Raw genomic sequence first — 11,154 nt, forward strand, 5'->3', positions numbered from 1 at the left:
TGTTGTTGGGCAGAGGCGCTGTGTAAATGTCCCACACTTTATTCTGGAGTAGCCTGTGCGACCCATTCTGTGTAGTAACCCCAGTGACAACCATTTGTGTTTTGAGAGGTAGCTTCATCCCAAAAACTTTGCTCGAGGAGTCGTTGATTTTTTGAATTTAAAAATGGAACTCTTCGAAGGAGCCAGCGGCGTCGAAGACGTTTTAGATTTGTCGCATTTGAACTCTAACAGTTTGAATTTTAACAGCATTGGCGACAAACGGAGGAAAGACACCAGGCACCTTCACCTTTCTCATAACAGACTTATGGTGCTTCCCGATTCGATCCATTGGTTCACAAACCTTGAGTTTCTGGACATCAGCAACAATGGATTGTCGGTCATTTGTGAAGACATAACCCGACTGACCAAACTTAAGACACTGCTTGCTAAGAACAATCGCTTGGATGAGTTTGCAATGCCCAAGGAATTTGGCACATTACAGCTGCAAGTGCTGAACTTCAGTGGGAACAGATTTGAGGAAATACCCGCACAGTTTTTAGAGCTACAGCGGTTACAGTCTCTGTCTCTCGGAGGAAACAGACTAAAAAGTATCCCCGCAGAAATAGAAAAGTTAACCAGGTGAGGAGCAGGAATGTGCTACGACAGTAGTGATTGGTAGCAATAAAGTAGGAAAGCTTTTGCCAAAGTTTATCGCCAAAGCGCGTCTCTGCTTCACTGAATAACCCGGTAAATATTGCTTCCGTTTTCGCAGTGAGATTTCTAATCGCCAGATTCGAATTCGATATTCTTGGATCAATATGTCTAGTACAGTTATCAATACAGTACAAAGGCTGTATTTTCAACATCACTGAAGAATTCTGTCTTTTGCGTAAGATTTTCTCGTTGGCAGAGGAACAAACGAATCGTCTGCTAGCTTGTGTCCTACTTGGCATTCACGTCCCATCTAACGCTTGGAAACGCTGCGACGAGGAACGCCCCCCCCCTTCTTTGGTGTGGGAACACATGCGAAATCATTTTTAAAAGAAACCCCATCAGCCGTTTTGTATCTTTCTTTTTTTTTTTTTTTTAAAGGTTAGCATGTTTAGGACTTGCCTTGGCCTAGCCTTAGACTGAACAACATCAACGAGTGTTTACTTGCAATCCTTTTAAAACTGAACCCAGTAGTCTTAAGGCATGTGTAGAGTAGTACAGTACAGTGCAGTAGCACAGTGGTTGAACCAATAGTTTTACTTGGGTGAAAGAAAAACATCTGGTCTCATACATATTACCTATACAAATTCTTTGACAGCATATCAGGATGTTTGTGGTAGCTTTATTGATTTTGGTGAAATGAGAATCAGTCTGGTTCAGCCAGCAAAATGTTTTTCAGAGTTCAGATGCACAAAGTAGTTCTGAAGTATGAAGATGATTCTGAGTACTCACTGTAGTGAACTACTACTGAAAAATGGTTCTGAAATGTAGTTAGGCATTTTGCTGACCCCTGACCAGGAAACAATCCAGTTCCACCTTTTTTTTTTTTCCTGCAGAAACCAACTGTGTTTACTCTGCTGCTTCTCTTTCCTCTTTTCTGTTTTTATTTGACATAGCAGGAATGATAAACACTTACAGCAGCACAGAATACACAGACCATTCCAGGTTAAAGGTCAGCGGTGTTCCAATAGTAGTTTGCGAGATGTGCTTCTTGTGGGGCATCAGAAAAACTATTGCGTTACCTTTGCTTTCCACTGGTCCCTCTCAAACATTCTCTCTCACTCCTCTCACACACTTCCTTTCTTTCCTCTCTCCTACTCACGCTATCAGTTTATGGTGTATTATGTATACATGGATATTTAAATCAGGCTGTTCATTTTGCATGTCTTTGCTAGCTGACCTCATTTAAGTATTACCTGTAGTGTCATTGTCTCCATATACCTTGTGCCATATCGATTGTTCACATTACCAGAGCATGCTTTGTCTGGGCCAGAGAGTGAGTCATGGCCTGCCAGTTCAGGCTACAGCTTGTAATGGGCTGCAGGAAGATTACTGCGGAATCAGACTAAGAGTTCTAAGACTAGACAGTTGATCAGTAACAAAGCCACATGAATAAAGTAGTTTATTAGGATGAAATGAGCCTCATGATGAATAAAGGGCATTAGGGTGAACTGATCATTTACCGTTACAATTTAGAATCATCTAAATGATGAGCTTTTGTAACGCAAGAATGAAATTTAGCAGAGTTAACTATTATATAAGTGTAAAATAAAAACAATTTTGCAGCCCTAATGAAAAATAGGCTTATTTTGCTAAATATTAGCCAAGTTATTTATTTAATGCGTCATGCTCCTGTAAACCTGTTTACCCAGTTTCCTCAGTTGCCCGCTCAAGCATTGTGTGCTAAACCTGTCCGACAGCCGTCACGGTCCAGATAGCCGAGTTAATGGCTGTGTTGCCTTCTCCACTAGCCTTGTGGTGAGTGTGCAGGCTGCAGCAGGGGTGATCCAGGTGGTGCTGCGGTGTAGTGATGAGGGCTTGAGCAGCACTGGGGCGCCTTCGGAGCAGTGACTCATCAGGGTGCAGCTTGGCACAAAGCCAGCTGCTCACAAGCACACGCACATTGCCCACATTATACACTGGCTCTGTCCATTCAAGGACCCAGGCTCCCGTCTCTCGCTTGCATGCTCTCTTTGTCTCTCTCTCTCTCTCTCTCTCTCTCTCTCCCACTCAGTTTCTCCCTTTACCTTTCTCGATCTTTCTCCCTCTCACTCCTCCCCCCCTCTGTCTGTCTCACTGGCTCTCTCCTGCTGTCTTTCCCCTGCTCTCTTGAGCAGTACTTGCGAAGTCTCGACCATGCTGGCTCTGCTGGAGAATGAAGCATTGATTTAGGAATGAATGGCTCTTTCTGGGCAACTCGGTGAGAAAATCAACCAACTCAGACTGAACATAGATGAAAATTATCAGTGTTGAGATCCTGCATTAAAGTCTCTGTCTGTCTGTTCTGTTGTACGTTTTCATTGGTGATCCCTCACAGACAAAGCAGACGTAGTGGTAAAAGGTACCTTGAAAGTCTCAGTTACCACACACACACAAGGAAGGATTCACTTAGAAATATGCTTGGTGCTAAAAGACTTTTCCTCTTTCTTTGCATAGCCATCAGAAAGACTAGATCAGCATTTTAAACTGACATTGGTTTTGTGTTTTGTTTTTGCTTTTTTTTTTTTTGACCACCTCTTAAACAAGCTGACGGTGAGGTGTCATTTTAATCACTGTTATAATAATGTCACTCACTGATTATTTAGAATGAAAATGTTTGGTTGTGGTTTTAATTTTTTTTGCATACAGTTTGGAGATGCTGTATTTGGGGGGGAACCTGATCTCCACTATCCCAGTGGAACTGGCCAGCCTGCCTTTCCTCACCTACCTGGTGCTGTGTGACAATCGCATCCAGAGCATCCCGCCACAGTTCACTAGGTGCACATGCCAGCATTCACCCTAAAACACAGGAACCACTTCACAGAACAGGATAAATTGTACTTTTTTTTCTCTGCTGAGCATAGTAAAACACATTGAAGCAATGTTTCTTCTCCCGTTGATTTCCTTTTTCGCTGTGCTTCCTCATTTTTTGTTTGTTTCCTTTCTTGTCTTGCTCCATATTCTCTTTTATCCCTCTCTGTATCTCCCTCACCCTTGTCTCCTTTTGCTGATTCTCTCCTGCTGTCTCTTTCTCTCTCCAATAGACTCCACTCCCTGCGCTCTCTCAGTCTCCACAATAATCTTCTGACCTATCTTCCCCGTGAGATCCTCAGCCTGGTGCAGCTACAGGAGCTCAGTCTCCGTGGCAACCCCCTGGTTGTGCGCTTTGTCAAGGACATGACCTACGACCCCCCTTCCCTTCTGGAGCTGGCTGGTCGGACCATAAAGTCACGCAATCTGCAGTACTCAGAAGAAGACCTGCCCAGTCACCTTATCAGATACTTAGATCTTGCCAGCAAGTGCCCCAATCCCAAGTGTGCAGGTGAGACAGAGGTCATTGAGACACTGAACTTTTTCGATTTTCCATACTTTAGCCAGATGTATTAAGCTCGGATAGGGTTTCGATAATTTTTTAAAAGAATTGCAGTTGTCTTTGTTTTTCAAATAAGATGCGGTATAGTGCCCTCCTAATGTATTACTTCCCCTCCAGGCGTGTACTTCGACTCGTGCGTGCGCCACATCAAGTTTGTGGATTTTTGTGGGAAGTACCGTCTGCCACTCATGCACTACCTGTGCTCCCCAGAATGTTCCTCTCCCTGCAGCTCCAACCCACAGAGTGATGCCGATTCAGACGATGACCAGTCTGTGCCAGCAGACCGCCTGCAAAGAGTGCTGCTGGGATAGTGCTCACGCACTGTGCTCAATCTCTCTCTTTCTCTCTTTCCTTCTGTCTCTCTATCTGGTGCTGCTTTGAAAACACACTGAACTTTGTGGCTGATTTGTTTAGAGTCTGTCAGTTGAGGGGACATTTTGTTTTTTAGGCCCATATTTCAAAATGTGTTGAGTGTGAAGTCTCAGGTACGCACACGTAATATTGTCAAATGCTTAAACAAAAGGGACTTGTGTTCCCTTTTCTAACCAAGTAAATCAAAGCCACTTGGCGTTGTGCTTTGCTTGGCATTTAATAGTTTAACCAAGGTGCCTTGATGATCAAACCCTTTGGAGGGCATAGCTCTTTTGGGCTTTTTAAGTGCTATGAAAGAGACGGTAAGTATCTGTGTTTGGTGATAGTGGGGAAGTGTGGAGATCTGTTCATCCTGTCTACCACTTGCTAAACAACGCACACTTTTCTATAGATTTACTGTGAATTAAAAAGAAAAAAGTTAGAAAAAGTGTGTGCAAGTGTGTTTGTCTACATGTAGTTGTGTGTGTGTGTGTGTGTGTGTGTGTGTGTGTGTGTGTGTGTGTGCGAGAGATTGAAGGATAAATTAAACAGATCTAAAATAGTTTTACCTAGTAACTTCATATCCTTTGGCTTCACATGTACTTTTCAGGTTTTCATGTGTTTTTTGGATTTTGTGAGTTTGGATAATAGTATGCTGTCTTTAAAGGTGTCTGTTACATTGCTTTTTGAGCATGGTTCTCTATAGGATGAAAGTTTTTTTAAAAAATGTAAAAAAAAAAAAAATCATATTTAGTTTAAAAGGTCACCAGGGGCGAGATTCCCAAAGCGATCTAAAACGTAGGTTGATACAGGTTTGGAAATTAAACATCCGAGGACTTTACGTTTAAAATCTAAACTTGTCCATCTTGTAGTATAATTGTTTTGCCTTTTAAAGAATGTGATACTACACTGCTTTTCGAGTGGAAACATTTCATATTTCTTTAACTGTATTCTTGAGTAACAAGTAAATAAATACATTTTAATATTAAGGGAGGCTTAATATTGTACTATAAAAGAAAAATAAATCTACTTGTCAATTGCTTAGTTTTACTACAAAAAAAAAACAATTCAGAAAAAAACAAAAAATCCAATCAAAAAGGCCAAACTTTCTTAATCACAAAGTTTGAATGTTGCACCTGGAAAATATATTCATTAAATAATGACATCCTTAATTTTCATCTTAATTGTTTTACTTAATAATTGATAATTTACTTCCTTGTGTTTTGCTTTTGTACCAAGTCCACTTGTAACACTTCTTCAAGGTCTCCCTGGCACAGAAGAAAATATTTTATTTAATATGAAGGCAGTAGTGTTCAGTAGGCTCTCTAGATCTCTGATGGTGTTTGAGAAATGCACTTTTCCCTCTAATACTGAATCTGATAATAAAGGAATTTTATTAAAAATAAAATAAACTTATAAAAACATTGTATGGTTTCTTGGATCAGTCCTTTAAGAGACTTGGTTTATGGTGGGGATAAGCTGGGGTAATCAGATGTTTGTCATTCATAACTAGTCTATTCAAAATATTTAAGAAAAATGAATGTTGTGCTTTGTCTTTAACACACCTGCCAGCCACTTTATTAGGAACACCTGTTTACCTCACGTAATTTATTCATGCAATTATACAATCAACCAATTATGGTGGCAATACATTGCATAAAACCATGCCAACAATAACTTTAATATTCAGATCAAACTTCAGAATGAGTGTAATAAAATGTGATCAGATGGATGGATTGGTTGATTTGTCTATTTCAACTGTTAATCTTGTATTTTCATGCACAGCAGTGTATTGAGTTTACACAGAACATGTACATCAAGTATCGAGGCGAATAAGCTACCATATTGAAAGCCCAGCTTGGGTTCCACTCCTGTCAGTGAGGAAGTAGAGTTTGAGTGGACATTGTTTCACTGGAACAGAACTGTTGAAGACGAGAACAATTTTACATGGTTTGAAAAATCTTTATTTCTCCTGTGATAAACAAATACTGAGGTCAGAAGTTAGCATGAATCCATAGCCTTGTATCCATGGATATAAACTTGTGTCAACAGTTCAGACTGGTGGTGTAGGTTTAGGAAATGTTTTCTTGGCACACATCACGCCCCCTAATATCAGTCAAGCATCATTTGAATGCTACTGACTCTCCCTTTATGGTCACCATTTATGCATCTTATAATGGCTACTTTCTTATTAGCAATGTGCACCATGACGAGGATTTCAGTGTTCTTCAGTGGCCTTTCCAGTCACCAGGTTTGAAGCCAGCATAGCAATTTTGGGAAGTGTAACTTATAATGGGTGATTCGTAAATGCACTAGTCCAGAGTGACTTACAGAACTGTTTTGTTGTCTCCCTGGAACTTATGTAGACTTGAATGTGGTATTGCCTTTCCTCCACTGTATTACTGTGTGAGTGTAAGGGCTGTGGAATATTGTCATTAGGATAGTTAATATGGCTGCTATGTTCATCGCAATCTTGGGAGAGGACTCTGGTACCTGTTCTAGTGTCTTCAGTGCAGTTGTCTACCACTTTTGTCCTCTGTCATTTCAGGATTTCAGCTTATTTGTTTTGCCTGGCTCTGATGTTTTTCCATAGAAACCACAGAGCAGATGCTTATCAGGTCAGAAGAGGTTAGGCAGTTCGTCATGCGCCTCTCTGGTTTGCAAGGCTTCATTAGCATGTGAATGTTAAGCACCCCACTGCTGCTGCACAGAGGTCTCCTTTTCACCCCTGATCCCAAATGTTCACTTCATTACATCTCACTCTTTCTTTCTAGCTGAGTATCATGCCAGGACCCGCTAACACAAACTGCACCCTATTCTTCTCTGCACTGAGGCTGTTCTGATGAGAGTACTGTCGGGACTTTGATGGCTTTGAAGGATAGACATGTTTGCTCTGTGAGCTGTTAGAACACTTTTTGGGAGTTGGACGTTCTAAGCCTCCCTTTTACTGGCAGCAGAACAGAACGTTTTGTCTCAACTTCAGCTTGTGTCCATGTGGTTTATTAGGGGTACAAATGTCTCTTTCTTGAGTGATTACCCAACAGTCCATGAATGAAGGCTGTAAGCTCCATCAAACACAGATACCTACTATTTGCATTTGAACAACTATAGGTGAAACTAAAGTGCATGAAGCAGAGTTTGTTCTGCAGTCTCCACAGGCCTGTCTTTGGGCATATAATGCCACTATACATCCTCCCCCTCCATCCTGAGTTTATGTGTATTCAAGGACTCTAAAAAATAAAATTACCAGTAGGCAACTAAATCTTACCGCCTGCTCCAGTTTATATCATACGTTAATTCAATACTGCTGATTTTGCTGTTAATGTTTCTTTTTCTCTAATTTTTATCTTTGATATTCAAATGAAGAGGCTAAGGACCTGAGAGGTAACACTAGATTAGCACATTGACTCTGATATCATTGATATGTTACTGTGTTGTGTGAATAAAAATATTCCAGGCAAGCGTGTAAATGTCCATAACTGTCATAAAAATAACACTATTGTAAAATGGTACATCAAACACACTTTTGGATGCATTGTCTAAAAAATCTAATTGCAACATCAGGGTGTTTTGAGGACACAGGTTCATTGTCTCTTAAACCAGGTTCATTATATGGGGCTTATCCTACAGGTCCATATGTGGGTCATATGCAAATGAGTTAATAATCTTCTCTGATTCATTCTGGTCCACTCCTTAACTTCACATACCATTATCATTCTGTGCATGCAACTACCTGCACAGAGCAGACTGGATCCCTGACCACAGGAATGCACAACCAGACAGTACTGTGGGTAAACAAAGGCTGGTCCTTAATTGTTTTAGAGACCTTCATGTGTGGAAGCAGAGAGGAACAAGCAGAGACAGGGATGGTGACTTAGGTTTACAAATGCCCTGACACATTTAAAACTTAGAAGAACTGTTCCACAGATATTTTTCACTGTGCATACTGTTACAGGACACCCCCAGCTCAGGCAGAATGGGTCTCCCTATAGGACAGAGATCACCAAGCAACAGGTAAGTGTGGGTGGGGGGGGGGGGGGGGGGGTGAGTGTGGGTGTGTGTATGTTTGGGTGTGTGCACTTGTGTGTACATGAGTGTGTCTGTGGGTTAGCCTGCTGTCATTTGCAACTTGAGCCAGGGAGATATATGGAACGACACCAGGACGAAACCAAATCTTTTGCATTGAAATGGCTGTGAGAAGAAAGCAGTGAAGTGCCTGAACTGTTGTGAGGTGCCTGACACTCCATCAGTCAGAGGGTCATTTATATAAACTCCTCTATCTGGAAGAAGAACTAACCTGGATGTTCAATGGTGCCATTATACATACCTGGGAGGATGGAGCTCAGCCTGGATGATGGATATGTGATCAGCATTAAGAACTTTGACATAAACATCCCCGAGGGTTGTCAGTGGTGGAGTTCCTGGAGCTGATGCTACTGTTGGTAAGATGGGAAGATGATAGTACTATACTACCCTACAGAAGTTAGGGAAAATATAAAAAATTATTGATTAGTTTTAAGCAGTGGTCACCCTTAGTGGTACATGGCATGCTAAATTCCCTACAAGCATTTTTTTTTATACAAAAAGGTGATTAACAAAAATATTTTTTTTGTGTGGAAGACATGTCTTATGAGAGTCACAGAAGGGGTAGTGGGTGCTATATCTACTCGCACTTGATCTCCACTATATTTTGTGCACTGTTATCACACTGTGCAGGATCTTGTTTACAGACATGCATTTAAGCAGACTGGCCAAATTGCATGCATGTACCTAGAATGTCAGGCTACAATCAGTACAGCAGTACGCTGTGGAGCATACCATTTTGTAACTCTGACACTCTGCCCTCATGAATCAGTCATTTGTCTAACTGTTGGATTCTTTAGACTACGAGATTTGATCATCTGTATATACGTGGGTGATGACAGTGTAACTATAGAAATCTAATGACATGATGGCATGGCCTGCAGCGGGAACATTCTTTTCCTCAGACTGATGAGAACAGAGTGTGCAGTGCAGCATTGTCTTTCAGACCAGAGGTAAGCTGTTCGGCTTTCCGAGAACAACTTGCTTCCGTTCCTAGAACACTTATAGAGTGGGAATTGATGGCCTTCCATAGACCTTGAAGCCTACAAGTAGAGGTGAATTGTACTGTTTTGTAAGTAGTTTAGCACTTATGGATGTACTATTCTGCACAGATCAGATTCACACTGCTTTGGCACTTAATGATGTTATGGTCTGTACAGATTAACACTGTTTTGAAAATGATGGGAGAATAACCACACAGCAATATGAACAATCAATTCTGCAGTATGAATTGGTTTGGCTTCTTACAATACTGAGGCATAACTGGTCATTGCTTTAGTTGATTAAATACACTGATGCCTGTTGTTGTTCTACTGTGACAAAAGAAAAGCTTTAGTTATTATAGATTACACCACAGAAATGTACCATGTGTTCTTTAGGCACTAATCATTTGGTTCGTCTCTCCCCACTATCCTGGCCCCAGGCCTGTTGGCAGCCATCTTCTGCTGGATGGCCCGAATAAAATATTTAACAGGGCTTTGCAACTTGAGTATGCTTCGGACATAACCTGATATAGGTCTTCAGTGCTGAGTTCTGACCCTTACATCATTATGACTTACTGATAATCAGCCATTAAACCCATGAACATAAATTTACATTTACAATTTAAATCTAAATACAGTAGCGTAATAATCAGCTGTTACTTCAGAGTATGAAAACTAACATCAGTACAGCAAATTGCATATTGGGGTGAAAAAGTGATATGCAAGATATGGCTGCTGGCCCTGTGTAATGGTGTAATATTATGGTAGTATTTGCCAGTTAGGCTAATTCTGCTTGCATTTCTTAAGCAGACAATTACAATGGCACGAATGAGATCATATTGACCGTCACACGTAACAATACGCGACTTTGATAGAATTAAACAGTGCCACCTACTGTTGACGCATCATACCTACACACTGTTCTGTCTATCAAAAATACTTATTTACGCCGAGACTTTTAATACCTGGGATCAACCCACACCCCCAAATGGATCTCTATGTGCTATTGCCTTGTCTTGCAACTGCAACCGTAAATTGAGTTTTGTCTTACAGTTTGTTTTTGTATTTGTTTTGTTTTTTCTGTGACAAATATAAGACTACTCACAATACCGCGCATCCCGAAGAGTGCTCTCTAGGGTATTACATTTACTCTAGAGCTGGGATGTCACACCCTCACCAGGAATGGCCCTGCGTGGAGTCACATCGCAAATCCCTGTCAAGTTTTAATAGTACTTTTTGCCTTTCTTGGGCAGAAGAAACAATCCCTTGAATACGTCAGATCTGCAAAAGTATAGAAAAACCTGTGCTTAATGGCACCTTTGTAGAAACCAACAAACCTTTGAGAATGTATTTCTTTTTAGGGGTATCATTGTTGACGCACGCACAAAAGCAGTGACTGTATTAAGAGTCTCTGTCTCTCTCTCTCTCTCTCTCTCTCTCTCTCTCTCTCTCTCTCTCTCAGACACACACACACACACACACACACCTGTGCGTAATAGACCCTGTGTCGTAAATGTATTTCTTTCCAGCTGTGTTATGATAGGACGGTATTTATTTGAACAGAGATCATGACTCGATTTGTGGTGGCATACACCCTGTCCCACGCGCCACCCTGTCCCACGAGAGCTCTCGACGCCAAATGACTTCAGCCATAGTTATCATGGTTTGAAACGGATACATACATAATAACCTAAA

General features: G+C 41.1%; 1 protein-coding gene across 3 annotated transcripts; it reads left to right on the forward strand.

Annotated features, from left to right (window-relative positions):
- On the forward strand, positions 1-5,817 carry lrrc58b (leucine rich repeat containing 58b). 3 transcript variants are annotated; one of them, XM_035520356.2, is made up of 4 exons: positions 1-618; positions 3,319-3,447; positions 3,714-3,991; positions 4,160-5,817. In XM_035520356.2, the coding sequence occupies exons 1-4, from the start codon at positions 164-166 to the stop codon at positions 4,351-4,353; spliced, it is 1,056 nt and encodes a 351-aa protein (XP_035376249.1). In that variant the 5' UTR covers positions 1-163; the 3' UTR covers positions 4,354-5,817. The 3 variants fall into 3 exon arrangements, with proteins under 3 accessions (XP_035376249.1, XP_081569610.1, XP_081569611.1); XM_081713484.1 differs by having other exon boundaries at positions 4,253-5,817; XM_081713485.1 differs by lacking the exon at positions 3,319-3,447.
- Positions 5,818-11,154: the final 5,337 nt, after the last annotated feature.

This window comes from Electrophorus electricus, chromosome 4 (genome assembly GCF_041902795.1).
Source record: "Electrophorus electricus isolate QZ-2024a chromosome 4, ASM4190279v1, whole genome shotgun sequence".
NCBI classification, from domain to species: Eukaryota; Metazoa; Chordata; class Actinopteri; order Gymnotiformes; family Gymnotidae; genus Electrophorus; species Electrophorus electricus.

What these genes read in the sequence shown, in the direction of transcription:
- lrrc58b (XM_035520356.2), top strand. Translation starts at nt 164, where the DNA reads ATGGAACTCTTCGAAGGAGCCAGCGGCGTCGAAGACGTTTTAGATTTG. An exon ending in GAAATAGAAAAGTTAACCAG is followed by an intron (nt 619 to 3,318) that starts GTGAGGAGCAGG and finishes TTTTGCATACAG; the next exon opens with TTTGGAGATGCTGTATTTGG. An exon ending in CCCCAATCCCAAGTGTGCAG is followed by an intron (nt 3,992 to 4,159) that starts GTGAGACAGAGG and finishes CTTCCCCTCCAG; the next exon opens with GCGTGTACTTCGACTCGTGC.